The sequence below is a fragment of the Agelaius tricolor genome, unplaced genomic scaffold (genome assembly GCF_023055355.1).
Source record: "Agelaius tricolor isolate 1412-34295 unplaced genomic scaffold, bAgeTri1.0.p SCAF_54, whole genome shotgun sequence".
In the NCBI taxonomy this organism is placed as follows: Eukaryota; Metazoa; Chordata; class Aves; order Passeriformes; family Icteridae; genus Agelaius; species Agelaius tricolor.
Genome location: NW_027269314.1, coordinates 836,800 through 863,410, shown reverse-complemented (window position 1 = coordinate 863,410; position 26,611 = coordinate 836,800). Strand labels below are relative to the sequence as shown.

At 57.7% G+C, this 26,611-nt stretch overlaps 1 protein-coding gene across 4 annotated transcripts; it reads left to right on the top strand.

The window, feature by feature from the left end:
• The first annotated feature begins 400 nt into the window (after positions 1 to 400).
• VAX2 (ventral anterior homeobox 2) lies at positions 401 to 24,144 on the top strand. 4 transcript variants are annotated; one of them, XM_071455825.1, is made up of 4 exons: positions 401 to 850; positions 1,285 to 1,569; positions 7,194 to 7,320; positions 22,509 to 24,144. In XM_071455825.1, the coding sequence occupies exons 2-4, from the start codon at positions 1,287 to 1,289 to the stop codon at positions 23,224 to 23,226; spliced, it is 1,128 nt and encodes a 375-aa protein (XP_071311926.1). In that variant the 5' UTR covers positions 401 to 850; positions 1,285 to 1,286; the 3' UTR covers positions 23,227 to 24,144. The 4 variants fall into 4 exon arrangements, with proteins under 4 accessions (XP_071311926.1, XP_071311927.1, XP_071311925.1 ...); XM_071455826.1 differs by lacking the exon at positions 401 to 850 and adding an exon at positions 1,052 to 1,103; XM_071455824.1 differs by lacking the exon at positions 401 to 850 and having other exon boundaries at positions 1,226 to 1,569.
• The last annotated feature ends 2,467 nt before the right edge of the window (positions 24,145 to 26,611 follow it).

Genomic DNA, 26,611 nt, shown 5'->3' with positions numbered 1-26,611 from the left:
GCTGTGCCGGATCAGGGAATTTCGGGGCTCCCTCGCTGCCCCATCCCGGGGCGGCAGCGCGGTAACCCCGGGAGCAGCGGGGACTCTCCGGCAGCTGCGGGGCAGCGAGGGGAAACGGAACCGGAGCCCCCCGTCCCCCGCCCGGCCCGGGGAGGGGCAGCGCCCGCCGGGGCCGAGGGATTTCTTTATTCGTTGCCACCTCTGCCCGAGCTGGGCGGGGGTCCCCAGGGTGAGCCCCCCCGAGAAGGAAACCGGGAACCGGAGCCGCCGCCGCTGTCGGAGCCGGGCAGCGGCCGCCGAGGGGGCTCTTTGTTTACCAATCGGTGTCACGGAACGGGAGGGCAGGAAATTGCGTCTGTACCGAGCCGTTAATTTAAAATCGGCTCTTTCCTCGCCCCCCGCTCGCCCCCAGCCGCTCCCCGGCGCGGAGGGGGCTCGGCCGCCCGCTCCCCGCTGCCGGCTGCGGCGGCGGCGGCCGCCGGGGGATGCGCAGCGGAGCGCGGCGGCGGGGGAGGGCCGGGCCGGAGGAATAAGGACCCGGCTTCTTCGCCGGTCCCACCCCCGGCCGCTTCTTCCGCAGCTCCCTCCCCTCGGCCTCCCTCTCCCCTCCCGCCCCCGGCACCCCTCCCTCCCCACCACCCCCCTAAAATCATCGCCCCCAATCTCCCGGTATTGATTTCCCCCGCACGCGAATCCCAAGCGCGGCGCGGCGAGCCCTGGCACCGCCGGCGGCTCTCCCGTCGCCCGCTCCCGCCGGTACCGGCACCGACACCGGGACCCGCACCGGTACCGGCGCTCCATGGAAGGGCAGCGGCGGCGGCCGGAGCGCCTGAAGTTTGCCCGGAGCGAGGTGCTGCGGGAGGTGGAGCTGGGGAGGGGGCGCTGGGGGGGCTCGGCCGCCTGTCAAAGTTTGAAACTCCTTCTCCCCCCCAGCCTCGCACCCTCTCGGGACGCCCCGACGGGTCCCCCCCATTGCCGGTACCACCCCCGGCCGGCGGGGCGGGGAGCGGCGGGGGGGGGTGCGCGCTTTAAATGCCGGGCCCCCGGTTGGGAGAGGGCGACAGGCGACAGGCGACGGCCCCCGGCGGTCCCCGGCCATGGGGGTGAGCGGGGCCGCCGAGCCCCGGGGGGGCCGGGGAGGGGCGGGGAGGGGAAGGGGTCTGCGGAGGGTGGGGGGGGCGGGGGGGCTCCCTCCCATCCCCCCCGCCCAGCCTTGCCTCCTCTCTCCCTCTCCCCGTGTCTCTCTCTGCCTCCTGATGCTTGATCCCGCCGCGGCGCCCGCAGGGATGAGCGATGGAGGGGCCGAGCCCGGCGGGAGCCCCGTGCTGCTGGCCGAGCCCGCGGCCACCGGGAGGGCCCGGGAGAAGCTGCCGACCCGGGCGGAGCTGGAGAGCGCCCTGCGCGCCGGCGGCGGCGGCGGCGGCGGCAGCGGCGGAGCCGCCGGCGGCTTCAAGGACATCCCGGGAACGTCGGCGGTCAGCCCCGGCTCCTCCAAGCAGTGCGCCCCGGACACCGAGAGCCCGTCGGGGACCGGCGAGGCGGATTACTGCCGCCGCATCCTGGTGCGAGGTACGGGCGCGCTCCCCGCTCCCGTCCCCGCTCCCCGCTTCCCCCGCCCCCGGGATTCCCGCTGCGGGCACGGGGCATCCCCGGCACCGCTTCCAGCGCATCCCGGGCGCTTCCCGGCTGCGACCTCCGGCCTCCCGGCCCCGCCGCTCCTGCCCCGGCTCCGCTGAGCGCGGCACGGACCGGGCCCGCTGCCCCAGCCCCGGCTCCGCCGGCAGCGGGCTCGGAGCGGGGCCGTGCCCAGCGGGGACGGCCGGGAGGGCTCCGGGGGAACGGCCCCGGGGTCACGGAGCCGCCGGGCCGGCGGAGCCCCGCGGGGGACGCGCGGGTGGCGGGAGAGGGGGGACAGCATCGGCTCGGCGTTGGGAGCGATGTCGCAGGAGAAAAGCGTCACGGAGCGGCGGCGGGCGACGGGGGGGTTATTTTTTTTTTTCTTTCCCCTTTATAAAATCACCGGCTCGGCCCCGGCTGCGGCTCGGCGCTCCCGCATCCCGCATCCCGCCGCCCGCGCGCAGTCCCCGCCGGCCCGGGACTCGCCAGGACCACTTCTGGCTTGTGGCGAACCCCGAGAAGTTTGGGGCGCCCTGGCGCGGCTGTCGCAGGCGGGCGGGTCCCGAGCGCTCCGCGACCCCGGGATCCCGGGGATGCTCCGCGTCCCCGCCGCTCCTCCGCCGCTGCCGGAGCCCGGAGCGGCTCGGCGGCCGCTCGGCGATCAGGGCCGAGGCCTCCCGGTGCCCAGCGCAGCGCTCGGGCAGGGAGCGGAGCGGCGGCCGTGACCTCCGTCCTCTTTGCCGGGGACCGGAGCCGGGTCCCTGTCCCGTCGTTATCCCGGGCTCGGGCATCACCCAAGCCTCTCTCCCGGTTGTCGCGATAGGCGCCCTTCGCCGACAGCTCGGTTATCCCAGTCCCGAACCGGGGACAGCGGCCGAGCAGCGGGCAGCGCTCGGCCACGAGCCCCGGGGTCCTGCCCGTGCTGTCCCCGCGTCCCCGGGGGTCGCCGAGCGGGGCTGCCGCGGGTCCCGCCGGGGTCAGGCTGGGGTCAGGCCTCTCCTCCGCCGGTTCCAGCCCCACCGAGGCCGCCCCGACGGTGCCGGCACCGGGAGAGGGGCGAGGATCGGTGCCCAAGGCCGGGGCCGGGTCTCGGCTCCCGCCGACCCCGGGCACCCTCACCGGGAGCGCCCGGTTTCACCATCTTGCTGCAGCCGCCACGGTGCGGACAAAATGGTGGCGGGGAGAAAACGCCGCAAATCACCGGGGCCTGAGCCGAAATGAAGCGGGGGGAACGTGGCGGGGCCACCCGGGCTGCGGGGACACGGAGCCGCCGGTCCCCACCCGGTCCCGCAGGCAGACAGGGCCGGGGCCGAGCAGCGGCTGGGCCCGGGCAGAGCCTCCCGGTGGGGTTCGTGCGAAGCGGGACGTTAAAATGCTCATTTTTATGTTTTAAAAGGATTCTTTTTTAATATTTTGAGTTTCGCTCTCGCTGCCTGCCCAGGGAAAGGGGCCCCGCCAGCCCCGGCCTCGGTGAGGAGCGGAGGCCGCGGAGCTGCCGCCAGCCCCGGTGCAGCCTCGGTGCAGCCTCGGTGTAGCCCCGGTGCAGCCTCGGTGCAGCCCCGGTGCAGCCCCGGTGCTCGCCCGCGGTGCTTTCGGTGAAGTCGGGGGGTCCTGGTGACCCCTTCACACCGACGGGGTCCTCTCGAGGTCTCGGTGATGATCCCGCGGTACCGGGGATGGTCCTTGCGGGACGGAGCCTCCCGGCCACCTCCCGGTCACCTCCCGGCCGTCCCCGTCTCGCCGGGGGTGGCTCTCGGGGATAAACGGGACAAGGAGGGACCTGAGCAACCCCGGGGCCGGTCCCGGTGTCACCGGGGCCACTGCAGCCCCACGGGGCTGGGGACACATCCCGGGATGCTCCCCCGTGTCCCCTCCCGGGGCTGGCCCAGTGCAGGGACCGGTGGCCGCAGAGCACGTGGAGGGACCGCGGTGGCGTTTGGTGCCACCATGGCCACCCCGTGGCACTGAGGGGGTGGCAGGGCGGGTGTGTGCCCCTGGTGTTGGTCCTGGCAGCTGTGTTGGTGCGGGAGCCCAGGTGGGCACAGGGTGTCCCTGTTCCAGTGTGGGGTGTCCCTGTGCCAGCGTAGGGTGTCCTGTGCCAGCGTGGGGTGTCCCTGTGCCAGGGTGAGGTGTCCCTGTGCCAGGGTGAGGTGTCCCTGTGCCAGCGTGAGGTGTCCCTGTGCCAGGGTGAGGTGTCCCCATGGATTTGGGTGCCCTCTGCTCTTTTGGGAGATTTCAATCCCAGTTGTGTCCCGGCTCCAGAGCCACCAGGAATACCCTGGTCCCCAAGAGCAGGACGTGTCACCAGCGAGGCCCAAGGCTCCGGAACCCTTCAGGCAGGAGCTGGGAATTTTTGGGGCTCCAGAAAAGGCTCTCAGGAGGGCATTCCAAAGGCTGGAAGGGGAGGATGGTCTGAGCACCCCAAAACCTCCACTGGGGAAGGTCAGTGGGGTGGGACGAGGGGTTTGGTGTCCCCCGTGCCGAGCTGGCACCGCGGCCGTGCCCTTTTCCCTGCCATCCCTCCGGAGCTGCTCCAGCTGCCAGGGAATAACAATAAATAATGCCCGAGCTGGAGCCGAGGCTGCAGCTGCGGCCCCAGATCCAGCATTCCCCGGCATTCCCGGCTGTTGTTGTGCCGGGGCCGTGGCGTGGGCACGGACGTGGGCATGGATGTGGGCACGGAAGTGCGGACGTGGCCTGGGCATCGTCACCACCACGGCGCTTCCCACACAAAATGGTTCCCGGCTCTGATCCCGCTGGAAAAGCCGCTGATCCGCCGACAGCCCCTTTGCTTCCCGGCAGCTCCACTCCAGCCCGTGGGGTTTGGGGTGTGGGTCAGGTGTCGCCACCCCGTGTGCCACCCTGGGTGTCCCCAAGCCCTCGGGACTCCTCCGGTGCCGCATTCCGAGGTGGCGCCTCAGCCGTGTCCCGCAGCTCCACAGTGGGAGCGCGGCTCTGGGATTGGGGTCCCTTTCCCAAATCGGTGTTTGGGCCCCATTCCCCCATTCCCATCCCAGTGCCGGATCTGCCGCCCTCATCCTGGCTCTGCTGATCCTATGGCAGCACCGCCATTCCAATCCCAGTGCCACCGTTCCCATCCCAGTGCCACCATTCCCATTCCAGTGCCACCGCTCCCATCCCAGCGCCGCCATTCCAATCCCGGTGCCGCCATTCCAATCCTGGTGCCACCCTTCCCATCCCAGTGCTGCTATTCCAATCCCGGTGCCACCGTTCCCATTCCAGTGCCACCCATTCCAGTCCCAGTGCCAACATTGCAATCCCAGCACCACCATTCTGATCCCAGTGCCGCCACTCCCATCCCAGTGCCACCATTCCAATACCAGTGCCACCATTCCCATCCTAGTGCCACCACTCCTATCCCAGTGCCCTCATTCTGATCCCAGTGCCACCGTTCCCATCCCAGTGCCACAATTCCCGTCCCAGTGCCACCACTCCCATCCTCAGTGCCACCGTTCCCATCCCAGTGCCACCATTCCCGTCCCAGTGCCACCACTCCCATCCCAGTGCCACCATTCCCATCCCAGTGCCACCACTCCTATCCCAGTGCCCTCATTCTGATCCCAGTGCCACCATTCCCATCCCAGCACCACCATTCCCATCCCGGTGCCACAATTCCCATCTCTGCCATCCCCACCCCATCTCCATCACCCCATTCCCAGCTTTTCCTCGCTGTTTTCCTCCTTCCTACCCCAGGAATTTTGTAACCCCTTCATACCCGACTCAGCCAGATGGAGGGAGAGCCATTGACCTCCAACCGGGATCCCTCTGGAATTGGGATCCAGCATCCCAAAATCAGGGCTTGGAGCGACTTCCTGGCTGGATTTTAACCCTCTGGAAAAGCCCCTGTGAGCTCTGCAGGGAGGGCTCACCCAAACCCAGTTGGGATTTGGGATCTGGGAAGATCCCAGTGGGCGATTCCCGAGGCTCATTTTAATTCCTGGGAGCTGGGACAGAATTCCTGTGGATTTTTTTTGGTGGAGTTTGTCCTTTCCTGGTGGGAAGTGAAGCCACGGGGGCTCCTCTGGAATGGCCACGAGCCACTTCCCACACCCAAACCCTCAAAGTTTTCTTTCCCTGGATATTCCCAACCTCATAAAATCCACAGCCGGGAGCAGCTCGGCGCCCACGGCACTTCCCAAACTTTTTCTTTAATAGGAAACCGCCCCAAAACGGGAGCTGAGCTTTCCAAGGAAATATTCCTGCAGTGAGGATAATTCTGGAGAGATGGGAATTGTAATAGAGAGGAATTTTTTTCCAGTATTCCCAAGGAAGGACAGAAATCAAAAATTATATCATTAATAACAGGAAAAAAATCTTTAATTCAAATTCTTCCTTGGCATAAATCTCCTGTTTGCTCCTGGCTTTCCAAATTATTATTCCCAGGATTAAGCACTCCATTTTCCCAAAAAAAAAAATTATGGCTTCTATTTATGTCTTTTAAAAACCCCTAATTCATGGAGATTTGTCGCCTTTCCCTGGATATTTATAAACTCTCAGCATTTGGGGCTGGAAGGAAGAACCAAGCCACAATTTAGCTCCAGACTGTGGGAATTCCATGGATAATCCACATCCAGCCACTCTTTAATTCCATTTATTTTCCATTTCCCCCCAGTTTTTGCATTTTTGGACCGATTCCTTCAGTTTTGCTTTTTTTTCTCTGGACCAATTCCTTCCATTTTGTTTTTGTCCCTGATGGTTCTCCCTGTCAAAAATTATATAAAAAATTATATTAAAATTACAGAAAAAATAATCTTTAATTTAAATTCTTCCTTGGCATAAATCTCCTGTTTGCTCCTGGCTTTCCAAACTCTTACTCACAGGAAGAAATGCTCCATTTTCCCAACGCTTGTTAACTGCATTTTTTAATTTTTGGACTCGTTCCTTCACTTTATTTCCTCCTTGACGATTCTCCCGGTGAAAAATTATATAAAAATTAGAGAAAAAAAAAAATTTTTAATTCAAATTCTTCCTTGGCATCAATCTCCTGTTTACTCCTGGCTTTCCTAACTATTATTCCCAGGATGAAACACTCCATTTTCCCAACAACTGTTAACCACATTTTTGGATGTTTGGACTGATTCCTTCACTTATTTTTTTCCCTGACAGATATCTCCCCATCAAAAATTATATAAAAATTACATTTAAAAAATCCTTAATTCGAATCCTTCCTTGGCATCAATGTCCTGTTTGCTCCACACTTTCCAAACTATTATTCCCAGGATTAAACACTCTATTTTTTCCCAACACTTGTTAACCACATTTTTTGATTTTTGGACAGATTCCTTCACTTATTTTTTTCCCTGATGGATCTCCCCATCAAAAATTAAATAAAAATTACATTTAAAAAATAATCAAATGATCTTTAATTTGAGTTCTTCCTTGGCATCAATCTCCTTTTTGCTCCTGGCTTTGCAAATTATTATTCCCAGGATGAAATGCTGCATTTTCCCAACTCCCGTTGACCGCACTTTTGGATTTTTGGATGGATTTCTTCACTTTTTTTGGGTTTGGTTTTTTTTTTTTTTCCTGACCGTTTTTCCCTGTTTTCCTCCCAGATGCCAAAGGGACGATCCGTGAGATCGTGCTGCCCAAGGGGCTGGACCTGGACCGGCCCAAGCGGACGCGGACGTCCTTCACGGCGGAGCAGCTCTACCGCCTGGAGCTGGAGTTCCAGCGCTGCCAGTACGTGGTGGGCCGGGAAAGGACGGAGTTAGCGCGGCAGCTCAACCTCTCCGAGACACAGGTGAGACCCGCGGGGGCTCCTCGGGGCTGGGGACATCGCGGTGGCCGTGTCCCCGCGCTGGTGGCCGTGTCCCCGTGCTGGTGGCCGCGTCCCCGAGCCGTCAGATGCGCGGAGCGAGGCGGCGACAGAATGCGCGCGGCGTTCCCGGCGATGGTTTTCCTCCATCGCGTCCTTGGAATGGTTGGGATACGGTTGGGAACAGCCCTGAGGGGTCTGTGGGGACACCCCCAAGCTGGTGGTGTCTCCCCTCAAATGTCCGGCAAAGGGTCAAGGAGAGGTTGGACCCAAAGTTGGATGAGCTTTGAGGTTGCTCCCAACCCAACCCATTCCATGATCCCGGAAAAAGCGGGAAGAGGAAGGAGCAGGGGGTGACAGCAGTGACCTGAGGTGGGATATGGTGGGGATTGGGGTCTGTGGGGGCTGCTCCCGCTTTTCCAGCACCCCAATCCCAGCAATCCAGGAATTAGCCCTGGGTCTCTTCTCCATCGCCTTCCGTGGATGATGGGAAGGGATTTTCCTGGTTTTCCTGTGCTGGGGAGAGCTGGGAGAATGAGTGGGGTGAGCTCTGAGGTTGGTGCCTCTGATGGGTCGTGATGGTTTTGGCTTAGAAATGTATTATTAAATAGTAATCAGAATTAATTAAATAATATTAATAATGGTGTTTATGTAATAATAATAGAATGTAATAGAATAATTATGAATATTCTGCCTTGTCCACCCCATTCCTGCCAAGTCTGGCAATGGCATTTGTACAGGAAATAATTCCAAGTTTTCCAACCCTTTTTATGGAACAAACCCATCCCAGCCATGGGCAGCCAGGCCCTGGCTCTGAGGGGTGGCACTGGGGGGAATCCTGCTGCTGGGTGAGCGGGAAATCGGCACTCCGGGATTTTTTTGGAGGGTAGAATAGGGGGATTTTGGTGTGGAGGAGGATTTGGGGTGGGATTTGGCTGTGCTGTGGTCGGGAGAAAAGTGGCCTTGTGTTCCCTGTTCCCGAGGTCCCAGTGTCACCTCTGTGGAGCCAGGAGGGTCACAGGTGACCAACCGTGTCACACGCGGGAACAGCTTTGTCCCCCTGGTGAGAGGTTCCTTTTCCTGGGATTCCTCTTCCTGGGATTCTTCTTCCTGGGGTTCCTCTTCCTGGGGTTCCTCTTCCTGGGATTCCTCTTCCTGGGATTCTTCTTCCTGGGGTTCCTCTTCCTGGGGTTCCTCTTCCTGGGATTCCTCTTCCTGGGATTCTTCTTCCTGGGGTTCCTCTTCCTGGGATTCTTCTTCCTGGGGTTCCTCTTCCTGGGATTCTTCTTCCTGGGGTTCCTCTTCCTGGGGTTCCTCTTCCTGGGGTTCCTCTTCCTGGGGTCCCTCTTCCCCGGGTTTCTCTTCCCAAGGTCCCAGTGTCACCTCCATGGTGCCAGGAGGGTCACAGGTGACTGTGTCACTCTGTGGGAACAGCTTTGTCCCCTAGTGAAGGGTTCCTTTTCATGGGATTCCTCTTCCTGGGATTCCTCTTCCTGTGGTTCCTCTTCCCGGGATTTCTCTTCCCAAGGTCCCAGTGTCACCTCCATGGTGCCAGGAGGGTCACGGGTGGCCTTGGCTTTGTCACACTGCAGGAACAGTTTTGTCCCCTGGTGAGGGGTTCCTTTCCCTGGATCCCTTTTCCTGAGGTTCCTCTTCCTGGGATTTCTCTTCCCGAGGTCCCAATGTCACCTCCACGGAGCCAGGAGAGTCACGGGTGGCCTTGGCCGTGTCACTCTGTGGGAACAGCTTTGTCCCCCTGATGAGGGGTCCCTTTGCCCAGTGTCCTTCTTCCTGAGGTCCCTCTTCCTGGGAACTCTCTTCCTGGGGTTCCTCTTCCCAGGGTTTCTCTTCCCGAGGTCCCAACGTCACCTCCATGGAGCTGGGAGGGTCATGGATGGGCTTGGCAGTGTCACAGCTTTGTCCCCCTGGTGAGGAGTTCCCTTTCCCTGGAATTCCTCTTCTTGGGGTTCCTCTTCCCAGGGTTTCTCTTCCCGAGGTCCCAGTGTCACCTCCACGGAGCCAGGAGGGTCACGGGTGGCCTTGGCCGTGTCACTCTGTGGGAACAGCTTTGTCCCCAACACAGGCAGCCCCTGATGGGTCCCTATTCTTGGGGTCAGTCCCTTTTCCTGTAATCCCTCTTCCCAGGGTTCTTTTTCCCGGGATTTCTCTTCCCCAGGTCCCAGTGTCACCCCCATGGAGCTGGCACTGTCACAGGTGGCCTTGGCCGTGTCACACAGCAGGGACAGCTTTGTCCTGTGGTGAGGGGTCCCTTCCTCAAGGTCCCTCTTGCCACTGTCCCAGTGTCCCCTCCACAGATCCGTGGGGAGGGAATGGTGCAAACCGGGAGCAGAGGATTCCAGGGAGCTGGAGCTGCACAGCAATTCCCTTTTCCCAGGATTCCTCCTCCTGGGGTCCCGGTGTCACCTCCACAGAGCCAGGAGAGACAGGTGACAAGGGACAACCTGTGTGTCCTTGGCATGGGATCCCCCTTTCCGAATCTCCCTTCCCACATCCCCTTTCCCAAATGCCCCTTCCTAAATCCCTCTTCACAAATTCCCCTTCCCACATCCCCCTTCCCAGGATCCCACTTCCCAAATCCCCCTTCCTAAATCTCCCTTCCCCAGTCCCTCTTCCCAAATTCCTCTTCCCAAATCCCCCTTCCTAAATTGCTCTTCCCAGGATCCCACTTCCCAAATCCCACTTCCCAAATTCCTCTTCCCAAATCCCAAATCTCCCTTCCCCAATCCCCCTTCCCACATCCCCCTTTTCAAATCCCCCTTCCCCAATCCCCCTTCCCCAATCCCCTTCACACATCCCACTTCCCAGAATCCTTCTTCCCAAATTCCTCTTCCCAAATCCCAAATCCCTAATCTCCCTTCCCCAGTCCCACTTCCCAAATCCTTCTTCCCAAATCCCACTTTTCAGGATCCCTCTTCCCAAATCCCCCTTCCCAGCATCCTTCTTTCCGAATCCCCCCTCCCAAATCCCCCTTCCCAAATTGCTCTTCCCAGGATCTCCCTTCCCAAACCCCCCCTCCCAAATCCCTTTTCCCACATCCCCCTTCCCAATCCCCCCTTCCCAAATCCCCCTTTCCCAAATCCCCCTTTCCCAAATCCCCCTTTCCCGAATCCCCCCTTTCCCAAATCCCCCTTCCCAGGCTCTCTCCGTGGTCAGCGTTTGTCCCCTGGGCACGGAGGATGTGCCCAGCAGGGTGCCAGGGCTAGGAGGTCACAGCCTTTCCTTAGGGATGAAATTCCCGTCTTTTCTCTGGAGCCCGGCTGCTGCCTCCATCCCTGGGTGAGAAAATTCCCACCCCGTGGGCCGGGCGCTGTCGCTTCTGCTCTGCTCTCCCCCTTCCCTCCTTCATCCCTGTCTCCTTAAATTCCTTTCCCTGCTTTTCACACCATTTTTCCTTCCCTGCAGCCAATTCCCAGTTTCCAGAACCTTCTTGGCTCCCCAGTTCTTCCCAGCCACCCAGAATTCCCAAATTCCTCCCCTTCCTCTCTCTAGCGATGGTTTCACACTCGGGCGTCTCCCTTTTCCTCATTCCTGGTTTTTCACGGCCAGGATGTTTTCCTTGGGGATTCCAAGAGCTTTAAACCGAGTTTTCCGAGCCCCCTTTGGGTCTGGAAGGTGCTGATCCCACCTGGATGTGACCTGGAGAGGGAAAAGTCACGGCCAGCCCCTCCTGTCCCCACCCAGCTCCTCCAAACTGGGATAAATCCGACTTTTGCAGCAATCCCAGGATTTTGGCTGCTTCTGGTGATTCATTCCCAGAGCAGCTCCCAGAATTTTAGGGAATTTGGGTGGTGAATCCCAATCAACAGCATCTCCTGGCTCTTTATTATATTTTTGGGACAAGGGACAAATCCTTTCCAGCCCCTCCTTGGGCTGGATTTTAATTCCAAGACGAATTCTTGCAATTAAATCTTAAATTCCGAGGAAGCTGCTCCTGACTTTTCCATGTGGATGTGACGGGAACCCTGAAGGAAAGGGAAGGGGCCACCAGGGTTGGGATTTGTTTTTTGTGCCTGTGGATGTTTGGGAAGGGAGGGGGAAGGATGATTCATCCCGGCGAGGAGGGAATGTGACGAGATGGGAAGAGACGCGGTGTGATCGCAGCTGGAATGCTGCAGCATTCCTGGGAGCGGGGCCGGGATCTTGCAGAAATCCTGCTGGAAATGGGGTTAAAAAGGGGGATTTAGGGTCTGGTTTTACTCTCCTGGCAGCTGTTTGGGAGAGTTGGAGGGAGGATGGGTTGGGGAGAGCGGGATTTGGGATTTTTTTTTTGGCTCTGAGTGGTGCTCCAGGAATGGGGGATCGGGCTGGGAGAGAGGGAATCGCTGGGAGGAGAGGAGGGAGAGAGGGATCATCCAAAAAATATGGGAATCATCCAGGAGTGAGGGTGGGATCACTCAGAAATTATGGGAATCATCCAGAAATTATGGGAATCACTTGGATATGAGGATGGGATCACCAAGAAATGATGGGAATCAGCGAGAAAAGATGGGAATCATCCAGGAGTGAGGGTGGGATCACCCAGGGAGAGCAGGGATCACCCAGGAGAAATGGGAATCTCCAGGAAGTGAGGGTGGGATCATCCAGACAGAGCTGGGATTGCTAAAGGGAGAGGAAAAATCACTCAGGGAAGAGGGAGATCACTCAGAAAAGATGGGAATCAGCCAGGAGTGAGGATGGGATCACCCAGAAATGATGGGAATCACCCAGAAATGATGGGAATCAACTGGAAGTGAGGATGGGATCACACAGAAATGATGGGAATCACCCAAGAATGAGGATGGGATCACCCAGAAATTATGGGATCACCCAGGAATTGAGGGTGGGATAACCCAGAAAAGATGGGAGTCACCTGGAAGTGCAGGCGGGATCATCCAAGGAAAGCAGGGATCACCCAGGGAAGAGGGGGATAACCCAGAAATTATGGGAATCACCTGGAAGTGAGGATGGCATCATCCAGACAAAATGGGAATCACCCAGAAATTATGGGAATCACCCAGGACTGAGGCTGGGATGACCCAGAAATTATGGGAATTCCCTGGAAGTGAGGGTGGGATCACCCAGGGGAGAGGAGGGAATTTCAGAGCCAAAGTTCCTTCCACCCATCCAGGGAATTCCTTTTCCCTCGCGGGATCCACATCCCCACTCCACCTCCCAGTGCTTTTCCTAATTAATCCACAGATATAATTAATGTTCAATGAGTGTAATTAACCTGGGGAATGTTTCCATGGGGGAATATTTCCATGGAGGTGCTGAGGAGAGCTCTGAGGTCCTTGGGATTAGCTGGGAAGTGGCAGGAGCATCCCAAACCCATCCCAAATCCCCAGGGCAGTTCATATCCATGGATCCGGCTTTTTATGGGAAAACCCACCAGAATCCTGAAGGGAAAAGTGTCCCTTTCCAGTGTCATTATGGGATGGAAAATCCCAGGTGGAGGAGGCAAAAAGGGGACAGTGGAGAGGGTGGAATTCCCATAAATCCCTCGTGGGATGGGATGGGATGGGAATTGGGATTGATGGAACAGAATTGGGATGGGAAGGAATTGGGATGATTTGGGATGAGATGGAATTGGGATGAAACGGGGATGGGGTGGGATAAAATGAGATGGGGAGGAAATGCAATGGGATGGGATGGAATGGGATGGGATGGGATGGGATGGGATGGGAATTGGGATGGGATGGGATGGGATGGGAATTGGGATGGGATGGGATGGGAATTGGGATGGGATGGGATTTGCTCTCAGGGTCTGGAGTTGCCAGGCTGGGGTTCAAGTGACCCCGGTGTTTTCCAGCCCTTTTTAGGGCCAGGACAGGGAAGTGACACTCGGGATGAGGGACAGTCCCAAACTGTGCCAGGGGAGGTTTAGGTTGGATTTTTGGGAAAATTCCTACATGGAACGGGTTTTCCAGCTGGGCAGGGGTGGATCCCCATTCCTGGGGGGATTCACCAGCCCTGTGGATGTGGCACTTGGGGACATGCTGGTGGCCTTGGCAGTGCTGGGAGGACTGGCTGAATTCAGGAGTCTCCAATGTTTTTTCCAACCTAATTGATCCCATAATTCCATGATTTCTGCCTGCCTGGCTGCTGGAAATCCATGGGATTCTCCAGGTGTCCCCACGGGCTCCATCCAGACCTTCTTGGGGACAGCTCCTGGGCCACCCTACCACTCCATCACTGCCCATGGCCCCACAGCCCCCAGAGCATCCCGGGATTCCCAGCATGGAGAAGAACATCTGGGAAAGCCGAGGAAGGCCGGGAAGGTCTATTTATAGCCCAGCAATTAAGAGGAGGCCGTTAAAATTTAATCACCTCGGCTCGTTAACGGCTCCCGGTCCCCGCAGGGACGGAACGAGGGGACAAGGGCTGGGGCTGGCACAGGTTTTCCTCTCCTGGGGGAAAAAAAAAGAAAAGCAGGAAAGATGAGGTTGGAAAGAGCTGGGAGCCCCAAAACCCCATAATTCCCAATTCCCTCTGGACTGGGACACGGTGGAAGGGACAGGACCCACACCAGGTGATTTTGGAACCTTCCACGGGCAGGGCTGGGATCTTGGCAAGGAATTCCTGGCTGGGCTGGAATTCCCAGATTTGCTGAGGCTGCCCCTGGATCCCTGGCAGTGCCCAAGGCCAGGCTGGATCCACCCGGGGCAGTGGGAGGTGTCCCTGTCCTTGGAAGAAAAGTTTTAAGATCCTTCCCAACCCAAACCAGTTGGGAATTCTGGGATTCAGGGATTCTTTCCTGAGGGGCCTCCATCCCCCCCCCCCCTCCATCTTTCCATCCCTCCATCCCTGTCTCCATCCCTTCTACCCAAGGTTTTTCGGGATGGGATGAACTCTCCCACCCTGTTTTCCTGGAGCACTTCCCTGACTCACTTCCAGGAGGGATCTGAGCTGTTCCAGAGGGATCTGGGAACAGCATCCTACAGCTGCCAAATCCTTGGGAATAGGTGCCAACAGGCAACATCAGCCTGAACCATCCCACATTTAACGGGATCAGGTCGCACCAGGATGCTGAAAGCACCCGGAAAAGAGGAAGATCCTAAATCCTGCTACCCACCGGAGATTCCCGGGATTTGGGCACCTCCTGCAGGTGCTGGATCCCATTCCCACACCCCAGCCTGCGTCTGAGCTCGTTCCTGGAGCAAGCCCAGCTCACGTGGCCCCGCTAATCCCGGCCCCTCCTGGCAGCGGGGCCGTGGGGGGGACAACAAAGCCGGGCCTGAGCGGGGAGGCCGCGGTGGCAGGGCCAGGCTGGCACAGCCCCCGAGATTCCCGAATTCCAAAAAATCGGGATCCCAAAATCCCAGCTGGGGGGGATGAATTGGGGATTTTTGGGGAGTGTTCCTAAAAAGGGGAGCGGGAAATTGGGGTGTGCGCTGGGATAGAGGAGTTGGATGTTTGGATTTCCCAAAATATCCAGGTACTTCCAGGATTGTCCAAGCACGGAGTGAAATGATTGATGGGGGAAAAAATAGGGAATAACTCACTGAGATTTGTATACTTAAGGATTTACAAAATCCCTCCTCCCCAAAAAATAAATCCTGGGATTTCAGAATTTCTGATGGAAAGTTTTGATTCCTGATGAAGCCGAACTGGGTGTTCCCAGAGCAATCCCAGCATCCTCCAAGTGGATGTAATTGAAATGTTTTCCTGAGAAAATGGTGGGATTTGGGTTTGGTGATGGTTTTCATGAGTTTCGGAGCTGCTCCTGATGCTGGGGCTGGAATTCCCACCCATGGGTCCCATCCAGACCCTTGGGATTTCATGGAGAGTGGTGTCCCCACCCATCCCAGCACTTCCCAAAACCCCAAAAATGGAGGAATTCCCCTCCAGCTTCGCGAGCATCTCCAAATTTTCCATTTCCAAAGGGCGCCAGAGCGCCCGCGAGATTCCCTGGCCACAATACTCAGAATTTCCAGTATCCAAATATTCCCAAGCCAGGACTATCCAGAATTTTGGAGCAGGAGCTGGACACAGGCCTGGCTGCTGGCTGGAATTTGGGATCAGCGGTGGGAAAGGAGCTGTGCTGGGAATGGGGCTCCCGGATGAGGGTCAGGGACAATTCCCACCACGCTGGTGGCTGGAAGCGCATTCCCAAGGGAGCGGCGGAGGGTTTGGAATGGTTGGCGCAGCGGGATGAGCTGGAATGGCAGCCGAGGGATGAATCCATCCACTTGGAACAGGGAGAGGCGGGAGGGTCACGGAGCCGCCGTTACGAAACCCGCGGGTTCGGGCAGCGATCCTGACGGATTGCACAACGCCGGGATCCGGCATCCGAGCCCCAGTGGGGCTGGAAAGAGGAGAATGAGGAGGAAAAGCAGGAAAAGGGGGAAGGGGAGGAGGAGGAGGAGGAGGAGGAGGAAGGTGGCGCAGGATGATGGCGGAGTGCAGGCTCCCAATGAGCGTCAGCTGCCGGCGGTTGGGAGCTAATCCCAGCCAATTCCCGCTCGGCAGCCAGGAATAGCGCGGGATGGAGGAGCCGGGGGCCACACGTGTGCCAGGAGTGCGTGACGGAGCCGGGGTCAGCGCCGGGGCAGGGCCGCCCAAAACAAACACCGCTAAAAACCCCAAACACGGCCCCGGCCCCGCAGCCGCGCAGCAGGGAACAGGATTGTCCTGTTGGGTGCATAAACACTGGGAGAACGCGCTCCGGTGTTTTTTGGGAATGTGGGAGAGCCGGAGTGGGCGGTGTTGATATTCCCAGGATCTGTCTGTGTTTGGGGTTTGGGACCCCAGTCAGGAGCGATTCCCACCATGGCTCGGCCCCAGTGCAGCAGGAAGCAGCGGATGAGGATGGAAAACGGGAGCTGTAATGAGAGGAGGAAAATTCCAGTTCCATCCGTGCAGTGCTTCGGGATGCTGGGATGGATGGATGGATGGACAATGGATGGATGGATGGATGGATGGACGGATGGATTATACATGGATGGGCAGTTACTGGACTGAAAACGTGCGCAAATCCCCGGATCACTGAGATCCGTGGAATGATGAGCTCCCATCCTTTGCCTTCCCAGATAAGGGGTTTCCATCAGGATTCCCTTCTTGGGAATAATTCCTTTTGTGGCTCAGAGGCATCTGGGGAAGCGCAGGGATGGGAACAGCAGCCCCGCATCTCCAGAGAAGGAATCCCGGGATTCAGCGCTATCCGAGATCACAGCACAGGATTCCAGGGATCCAACCCCTCATGGGCTCCATCCTGGGGATTCCAGGGATCCAACCCCTCATGGGCTCCATCCCAGGGATTCCAGGGATCCAACCCCTCGTGAGCTCCATTCCAGGGATTCCAGGGATCCAGCCCCTCATGGGCTCCATCCCGGGGATTCCAGGGATCCAACCCTTTGTGGGCTCCATTCCAGGGATTCCAGGGATCCAACCCTTTGTGGGCTCCATCCCGGGGATTCCAGGGATCCAACCCTTTGTGGGCTCCATCCCGGGGATTCCAGGGATCCAGCCCCTCATGGGCTCCATCCCGGGGATTCCAGGGATCCAGCGCTTTGTGGGCTCCATCCCAGTGCCAACAGCCGTGGAAAACCAGGATGGAGCCGACATTGCAGGTTCCAGATGATTCCGTAGGCTCCGGATAACGCCGTGTTCCCATTTTATTCCTGTCTTCGCGCGCCACTCCCCGCACCCTGCTGGGGATCCGGGAATTGGGATTCCGGGATCAGAACTCCCCAGAGCACTGGGCTGCAGCGTTCCAAGCACGGTGACATTTGGGATGACATTCCAGGTGCCAGGAGCAGGGGAGGGGACACAGCCCTGCCTTCCTGGGGTCAGAGGGATGAATCCCCAGGGAAAGGATCTGCAGGAGGAGGAGAAATCCGGGGGGATCTCAGGGACTCATTCGGTTGTGGAATAGGGAGTGGGAAATGAAAATAAAATAAAAAAATATATAAAATATTACAAAGCGAAATAGGAAATAAAATAAAAATAATAAATATTATAAAATAAAAAATAAAATAAAATAAAATAAAATTAGGATATAACATTATAAAATAAAAATAATAAATAAATAAAATATAGTAAAAATGTAAACTAAAATACAAAATATAAAATAATATAAACTATAAACTATAAACTATAAACTATAAACTATAAACTATAAACTATAAAATATAAAATATAAAATATAAAATATAAAATATAGAATATAATGAAAGCAAATTGGCTCAGGGAGAAGGAATAGAATGGAATAAAAGATGGGAAAATAAAATGGAATAGAATAAAGCAAAATAAAATACAGTAGGAGAAAACCAAATAAGTATAAGAGAATTCTAAAAATTTGGTAGAAGACAAAGGAGTGAAATAAAAAAAATTAAATAAAATTAAATTATATTTTTTAAAAATCAATTTAAAAATTAAAATAAAATAAAACAAAATTAAAATAATAAAATAATAAATAATAAAATAATAAAATAATAAAATAATAAAAAATAAGGAAAACCGTCAATATCACAATATATAAACATATAATCTAAAATATAATGTAATACATCATATAAAATATATAATACATTATAATTACATTAACTACATTATATACTATATATGTACACATGTATTATGTATTATATATTAGTAAGCTATATTCTATAAGTGTATATTAATAGTAGCTATTACTATAGTTATTAATTAATATAAAATATCTCCATTATAGAATATTTAATATACAACATAAAATAAAAGCAATAAAAATATAAAGATGTCATTCAATATAATATAGAAAACATAAAGATGCTATTAAATATAATAGAAAACAATAATTATGTATTTATATACACTAAAATAATGTGTGTATATATATAATTTTTATATCTTCAATATCCCATTATTATATTTCCCAAATAAAAATATTACATTATTTCATTTATTTATTATTTAATATAAATGTTGAATTAGTAGTATTTAATATTTTACACAATTTCAGAACTCCCCTTTCCCAGCGCTTTGGGGTCTCTGTGCTGTGATTCCTTTCTCTCATATTCCCATTTCCTGGGTGGACTGGGGAGCTGGGAATGTTCCCCTGGAGAAGGGAAAATTCCAGGGAATCCTCAGAGTGCCTGCAGGGGCTCCAGGAGAGCTGCAGAGGGGCTGGGGACAAGGCCTGCAGGGACAGGAGCCAGGGAATGGCTCCCACTGGGAAAGGGGAGATTGGGCTGGGATCTTGGCAAGGAATTCCTGCCTGGGCTGGAATTCCCAGGGAATTTCCAGGAATTCCCAACCCCTGGATCCCTGGCAGTGCCCAAGGCCAGGTTGGATGGACTTGGATAAACCTGGGGCAGTTGGATTTTGGAGCAGCCCCTGGTTTGGGGTTCAGGGATGGGGTTGGAGTTCCAAACCTGATCCATGGGCTCATCGCGCCCATCCCCAAGGATTAAATCCCACTGAGGGATTTTCCTGAATTCCTGCTCCTCCTGAATTGCTGGATGGGGAACATTTGGAGAGGAGAGTTCTGGGAATGTCCATCCTGTTCGGGTTCACTCTGGATCTTTGTTAAGGTGGCACTAATCAGATGGGTTTGGGGCACCTGGTTCCTCTTTGGCCCCACCACTGCGGGTTTGGGATCTGCAATTCCCAGGATTCGGCTGCTCCAGGGGATGGGACAATTCTGTGTCAGGTCACTGTGTCTGGGGACGTGGGACTGTTCTCAAAACCATCCCAGTGGTCAGCACGGAGTGACCAGTGGGGTCACAGTGACACAGTGACACAGCTCTGGGGTCACTGGGATGGGGACACCAGCCCTGGGAACAGGCGTTGTTCCCAAACCATCCCAGTGGTCAGCAAGGAGTGACCAGGGGGGTCAGTGACATGGGGACACAGCCCTGGGGTCAGTGACATGGGGACACAGCCCTGGGGTCAGTGGGACAGGGACTCAGATGGTTTTGGGGTCAGTGGGATGGGGACATCAGCACTGGGGACCCAGATCTGTTCCCAAAACCATCCCAGTGGTCAGCAAGGAGTGACCAATGGGGTCAGTGGCACGGTGACACAGCCCTGGGGTCAGTGGACAGGGACACCACTCTGGGGTCACTGGGATGGGGACACGGCCCTGGGGTCAGTGGACAGGGACACCACTCTGGGGTCACTGGGATGGGGGACACAGCTCTGGGGTCACTGGGATGGGGACACCAGCCCTGGGAACAGGCGTTGTTCCCAAACCATCCCAGTGGTCAGCAAGGAGTGACCAGGGGGGTCAGTGACATGGGGACACAGCCCTGGGGTCAGTGACATGGGGACACAGCCCTGGGGTCAGTGGGACAGGGACTCAGATGGTTTTGGGGTCAGTGGGATGGGGACATCAGCACTGGGGACCCAGATCTGTTCCCAAAACCATCCCAGTGGTCAGCAAGGAGTGACCAATGGGGTCAGTGGCACGGTGACACAGCCCTGGGGTCAGTGGACAGGGACACCACTCTGGGGTCACTGGGATGGGGGACACAGCTCTGGGGTCAGTGGGATGGGGACACGAGCCCTGGGGACCCGGCTCTGTTCCCAAACCATCCCAGTGGTCAGCATGGAGTGACCAGGGGGGTCAGTGACATGGGGACACAGCCCTGGGGTCAGTGGGACAGGGGCTCCACTCTGGGATCAGTGGGACAGGGACTCAGATGGTTTTGGGGTCAGTGGGATGGGGACACCAGCCCTGGGGACCCAGCTCTGTTCCCAAAACCACCCCAGTGGTCAGCATGGAGTGACCAATGGGGTCACTGGGATGGGGACAGAGCTCTGGAATCAGTGACACGGGGACACGGCTCTGGGGTCAGTGACACGGTGACACAGCCCTGGGGTCAGTGACACGGTGACCCCATCCCTGGGCACCCGGCCGTGCCCGGTGGCAGTGAGTGCCTCCATGTCCCCGTGCGGGTGTCGCGGATGTCCCCGCGGGGAGCGGCAGGCCGGCAGCGCCCGGCGGTGGCGGGAGGCGATGTCCCCGCGGTGTCCCCGCGGTGTCCCCCGGTTCCCGCCCTGGGGCTCCTTTGTGCGGCGTGTCCCCAAGGAGCCGCCGGTGACACCGGCAGGAGCCCGGCACCGCCGGCCCCGCGGCTCGGGGTCCCTCCCGCTCGTCGCCGCCGCGCTCTAACCCGAGTGTCTTCCCACCCGTGTGTCCTTCCCTCACCCCGTGTCCGTCTGTCCGTCCCTGCCGCCTCTCTCTGTCTCTCTCTCTGCCTCTCCTGCCCCTCTGCTCTGCCAGGGAGGGAGGGAGGGAGGCAGGGGGAGTTTAGGGGGATCTGCGGTGGGCAGGGGCGGGTTTGGGGTGCGGGGATCCCGCGGGGCTCAGCCTGGATTCCCTCCTGACCTGTGCGAGTGTCCCCGGCTGGGTCTGTCCCCAGCAATCCAGGGCCACCAGAAGCCACCCTGTCCCCTCAGGTGTCACCCTGCGCCCCGGCCGTGGGAGGGTTTGCAGTCGGGGACGGGAATTTGGGAATTTGAGGAGGATCCAGCCTGTCCCTGTCAGCATTCCCGGGAAAAGCAGCGCAGGGAGAGCCGAGCACGGCACAGGGCGGGTCAGGCACCAGCTCCGGGCTCCTTCCCCAGGCTCCCATCCCCAAGGTCCCGTCCCTGGGCTCCCATCCCTGAGCTCCTGTCCCGAGTCCCATCTCTATGAAGCCATTCCTGGGGTCTCATCCCTGGGATCCCATTCCTGGGGTGCCATCTATGGGTTCCCAACCCTGGGCTCCTGTCCCCAGCTCCATTCCAGGCGTCCCATTCCAGGAGCAGGAGCCTGGGATCCATGGGGTCCCATTCCTGAGGTCCCATCCCTGAGCTCCTGTCCCAAATCCCATCCCTGGGGTCCCATTCCAGGGACAGGAACCTGGGATCCATGGGGTCCCGTTCCTGGGGTCCCATCTTGGGATACCATTCCCTGAGATCCCATTCCTGGGGTCCTGTCCTGAGTCCCATCCCTGGGGTCCCATTCCAGGGACAGGAGCCTGAGATCCCATTCCTGGGGTCCTATTCTTGGGGTCCCATTCCTGAGGTTCCATTCCTGGGGTCCCATCCCCAGGCTCCCATCCCCAGGCTCCCAATCCTGGGCTTCTGTTCCAATTCCCATCCCTGGGATCCCATTCCTGGGGTCCTGTCCCTGGAATCCCAACCCTGGGCTCCTGTTCCAAGTCCCATTCCTGAGGTCCCATCCCTGGGATCCCATCCTTGGGATTCCATCCCTGGGATCCCATTCCTGGGCTCCTGTCCCGAGTCCCATCCCTGGGATCCCGTTCCTGAGGTTCCATCCTTGGGGTTCCATCCCTGGGATCCCAGCCCCGTGTTCCTGTCCCGAGTCCCATTCCTGGGGTGCCGTTCCTGGGATCCCATTCCAGGGGTCCCGTTCCAAGGGTCACATCCATGGGGACCCATCCCAGGCTCCCAAACCTGGGGTCCAGTTCCTGAGGTTCCATCCTTGGGGTTCCATCCCTGTGATCCCATCCCTGGGCTCCTGTCCCGAGTCCCATTCCTGGGGAGCCATTCTTGGGGTCCAGTTGCATCCCGAGTTGCATCCCTGTGATCCCATTCCTGGGGTTCCATCCCTGGGATCCCATCCCTGGGCTCCTGTCCCAAGTCCCATTCCTGGGGTTCCATCCCTGGGATCCCATCCCTGGGCTCCTGTCCCAAGTCCCATTCCTGGGGTGCCATTCCTGGGGCCCAGTCCCGAGTTGCATCCCTGTGATCGCATCCCTGGGATCCCATCCCGATTCCTGTCCCAGGTCCCATCCCTGGGGTCCAGTCCCGAGTTGCATCCCTGTGATCCCGTTCCTGGGGTTCCATCCCTGGGATCCCATCCCTGGGTTCCTGTCCCAAGTCCCATTCCCGGGGTGCCGTTCCTGGGGTGCAGTCCCGATTCCCATCCCGGAGCTCTCATTCCCGGGGTGCCCCCCTCGGGCTCGGGCCCCGCAGGAATTCTCCCTCTCCCCGGCAGCGGCCGGATCCCGGGCGGGCGGGTCTCGCTTGGCCGTTTATTCTAATCCATCTCTCTCTCTCTCTCGTACCTCTCGCTCTCTCCTGGCTCTCGCCTCTCTCTCCCCGGCCCCCCCCCGCGCTCTCTTTCCGTCCGTGCCCTCCCGCCCCCCCTTTCCCCACCCCAAACCCCGCCTGTCCCCAGGTCAAGGTGTGGTTCCAGAACCGCCGCACGAAGCAGAAGAAGGACCAGAGCAGGGACTCTGAGAAACGCTCCTCCAGCACCTCCGAGTCCTTCGCCACCTGCAACATCCTGCGGCTGCTGGAGCAGGGCCGCCTCCTGTCCGTGCCGGCCCCGCCGAGCCTCCTGTCCCCCCCTCCCAACCCCGTCCCTGTCGCCAGCCCCGCGGCCAGCCTGGCCCCGCCTGTCCCCGCGTCCCCTCCGGGGCTGGGCGGTGGCAGCGGCAGCCCCCCGGCCCCGCCGCCTTTCGGCCTGCACGTCCCTTCCCTCGCCGCTTCCTCCTCCTCCTCATCCTCCTCCTCGTCCTCGTTGTCGCCGTCGCCGCGGCTGCCGGGGAGGCCGCTGTGTTTCGGGGGGCCGCTGCTGGGCAGCCTGCACGATCTGCCCGCCCCGTACCCGCCCGGAGCATCCGCGTTCGAGCCTTACACGCGGCTGGAGAGGAAGGACAATTCTATACCCAGCAAGAAGCCGAGCCCTTAAAAAAGAAACCCCCAAAAAAACAAAAAAAAAATCCCCCAAAAAACCCCAGTATCAAAAAGTGTCACCTCCCCCCCGCCACACCAAGCCCAGATCGTCCCCCCACCCCAAACTGGGAATTCCCGCTGGGAATGGGCCCCCCCGGGAATGGCGGCTCCTCCCCGGGCCGGTGGAGGCGCGGCTGTGGCCAGGGTTGAGCCGGTGACACTCCGAGGTGTCGCTGTCGCCAAAGCCCCGCTCCAGGTATCGGCGGGAGGGGACGGGAGCAGCGGGCGGTGGCGCTGGGACACCCTGGGGTGTCTCCTCCGGGGGGACAAAAGGGACAGCGCGAGGTGGCTTCGGGCTCTGTCCCCGTGCCTCAGTTTCCCCGCCTGCGCCGGGGAGGGGGCTTTGTCCTCCGATGTCCCGGGCGATGTCCCCAGTTGTCGCCGTGCTGGGAACAAGCGGCTGCCGCCACCCCGGGGACACCCGCGGGGCCCCAACCCCTGCCTGTCCCTTTTTGGGACCGTCCCCACAGGGATCCCCCCGAGGGGCCGCGGGTCCCTGTCCCGCGCCGCTGGGTGACAGCTGGGGACAGCGGTGACAGCGGTGGCATCTGCCGCGCTGGGGCGGGGCAGCAGCGCCCCCAGACCCACCCTGGGGTGGCACCGCAGTGACCCCGCGCTGACACTGGCACCTGCCACACCCGCCTTGTCACCTGCCACAGCCAGGGGCCCTTCCCGGCTCCCAGAGGGTGACAGTGGCTTCCTGCGGGGCCACTCGGGCTGAGGGTGGGGCTGGGGACCAGGGGGACTTTGCATGAGGTGGCCCTTGGGGACAGGAGCAGCTGCTGGGGGGGGGTGTGAGTGTCCTTGTGGGACACCCTGGGGTGGCGTCACCGTGTCCGGGTGTCCTGCAGTGTCACCACCCTGCCAGGACACCCTGGGGTGGCATTGCCAGGTACCCCACGGTGTCACCAGCCTGCCAGGACACCCTGGGGTGTCACCACCCCTCAGTGCCACCCCCCCACCCCGCAGGGACGCGGCTGTGGCAGCACCAGGGGGACACCCCGAGCCCCCTCCCCACACTCAGGCCCTGCCCCGGGGGCTCCCCCCACACCCCCAAACCCGCTGCTGTTGATTAATTAATCAATCAATCAATTAATTAATAATGATCATTAACACTGAGCATCCCCCCCGCCATCCCAGGGCTGCTGCTCCCTACGGGGCCACATCCCCCGGGGCCCCGAATTCCCAGGATTTTGCAGGGAAATATTTAAAATAAAAGATTTTATGAGAAACTTTGGGTCATTTTTTTTTTATTTCCCCCCGTTTTTAGGGAATTGTTATTGATTGCTCCGCTCCCTTTGGAGCCTTTCAAGGGGACGGCTCGGGCGGGGAAACTGAGGCAGGGACAGGTGACAAGTGACAATCCTGCCTGTCCCCCTGTCCTTTAATTATGGCACAATTTGCCTGGAATTGCTCCAACGATATTTGGGGTTTTTCCCCCGATCATTCCCTAATCCTTTAATTTATGTCGATCCCGCCTCTTCCCGATCCAGGTGGAGCCAGGACAGGGAAGTGGCCGCGTCCCCACCCCTGGAATTCTGTCCCCAACCCCCCCGCACCCCGGGCCTCTCTTGGATTTTGCTTTTCCCTTTTCCCAGCCCCACTCCAAGGGGATTTAGGGATTTTCCAGCCCGGAAAATTCCCGGGCTCACCGGGAGCGATCGGGTGGAGAAGGGAACCCCAGACCCCTCAACCTCCGCGGCCGGAGGGGATTTGGGGACATTTCGGGCAAAACAAAGCCCGGGTTGGATTTGGGAATGCGGGCTTGGGAATATCCTTGGGGTTTTCCTGCCTGCTTTGGTTCCGCGGGAATCCCGGCGCTGCCCCTTTTGCCCGTTTGACCCCAAAAATCCCCAAATCCCATCCAAAGCTTTTCCAAAGCTCCTTTCGCCAAAGCGAAGCTGTCGCGGGGGTCGGGGACAGCTTGGGGACACCCCCAGTTTGTCCCACTCGCTGCCAGGGGCTCCTCCAGACTGGGATGACCGGAAAACCAACAACCGGATGTCACATTTTAAGGAAAAATGGGGTTTTTTTAATGGTTTCTAATGTCAATAAAAGTCACGTCCTGCCTCCTTCCGCCTCCTCCTCATCCTCCCCCGCTCCGGGTGTCATTGGCCCCGTGGGCGACATCGCGGGGTGACATTTCTAAGGCCACCATTGCCCTCTCTGCTCTGTCCTCAGAGCCCCCGAGGAGCCGTGCACCCCTTGTTCCCTATTCTTATTCCTTATCCCAGTCCCTTATCCCTATTTTTCCTATTTTCCTATTTTTTAATCCCGTTTTTCCTTATCCTTTATCGCTACCCCCGATTCCCTTCCCTTATCACTATCCCTTAACCCTATTTTTATTCCTTATCCCTATCCCAACCCCTTATCCCTACCCCAACCCCTCATCCCTACCCCGATCCCTATCCCTTATCTACATCCCTATCCCTTATCCCGGTCCCTTTCCCTATCCCATTCCCTATCCCTATCCCGATCCCTATCCCTTATCTACATCCCTATCCCTTATTCCTGTCCCTTTCCCTATTCCATTCCTTAGTCCCTATCGTTTATCCCTAACTCTATCCCATTCCCTTACCCCTATCCCTATCCCATTCCCTTACCCCTATCCCTATCCTTACCCCTATCCCTTTTCCCATTTCTATCCCATATCCCCGTCCCTCTCCCTCTCCTTTTCCTTGTCCCGAGCCTTTATCCTTTATCCCATTCCCTATCTCGTATCCCTTATCCCTGCTGAGGAGCGGGAATATCCCAATTGCTCTCCCTATCCCTTATCCCTTATCCCTATCCCTATCCCTATCCCTATCCCTTTTCCTATCCCTTTTCCTATCCCTTATCCCTATCCCTATCCCTATCCCTATCCCTTATCCCTCTCCCTATCCCTTATCCCTATCCCTATCCCTATCCCTATCCCTATCCCTATCCCTTTTCCTATCCCTATCCCTTATCCCTATCACTTATCTACATCCCTATCCCATTCCCTATCCCTATCCCTATCCCTATCCCTATCCCTGTCCCTGTCCCTGTCCCTATCCCTATCCTTATCCCTATCCCTATTCTTATCCCTTATCTCTATTCCCTGCCCCATCCCTTATCCCTATCCTCATTTCTTATCCCTGCCCCTCATCCCCCTATTCATCCCCTATTCTTTATCCCTCCCCCTCTCCCTATCCCCATTCCCATCCCTATCCCTTATCCCTGTTCACTCCCTATCTCATACCCCTTATCCCTATCCCTACCCCTATCTCTATCCCTTATCCCACTCCCATTCCCGTTCCCATTCCCATTCCCATTCCCATTCCCATTCCCATTCCTATTCCCACTCCTGTTCCCGTTCCCTATCCCATTCCCGTTCCCGTTCCCATTCCCATTCCCGTTCCCGTTCCCGTTCCTGTTCCCATTCCCATTCCCATTCCCTGCCCCCATCCCGGCTCCCGCGGTCCCGCCCCCGGCCGCTCCCTCCCGCTGTTTACAGCCAACACGGTGCCACCTGTGTCTCCGGTGCCACCTGTGTCTCAGGTGTCACCTTTGCTGTCGGTGTCA

What these genes read in the sequence shown, in the direction of transcription:
- VAX2 (XM_071455824.1), top strand. Translation starts at nt 1,257, where the DNA reads ATGCTTGATCCCGCCGCGGCGCCCGCAGGGATGAGCGATGGAGGGGCC. An exon ending in CCGCCGCATCCTGGTGCGAG is followed by an intron (nt 1,570 to 7,193) that starts GTACGGGCGCGC and finishes TTTTCCTCCCAG; the next exon opens with ATGCCAAAGGGACGATCCGT. An exon ending in CTGGAGTTCCAGCGCTGCCA is followed by an intron (nt 7,321 to 22,508) that starts GTACGTGGTGGG and finishes GCCTGTCCCCAG; the next exon opens with GTCAAGGTGTGGTTCCAGAA.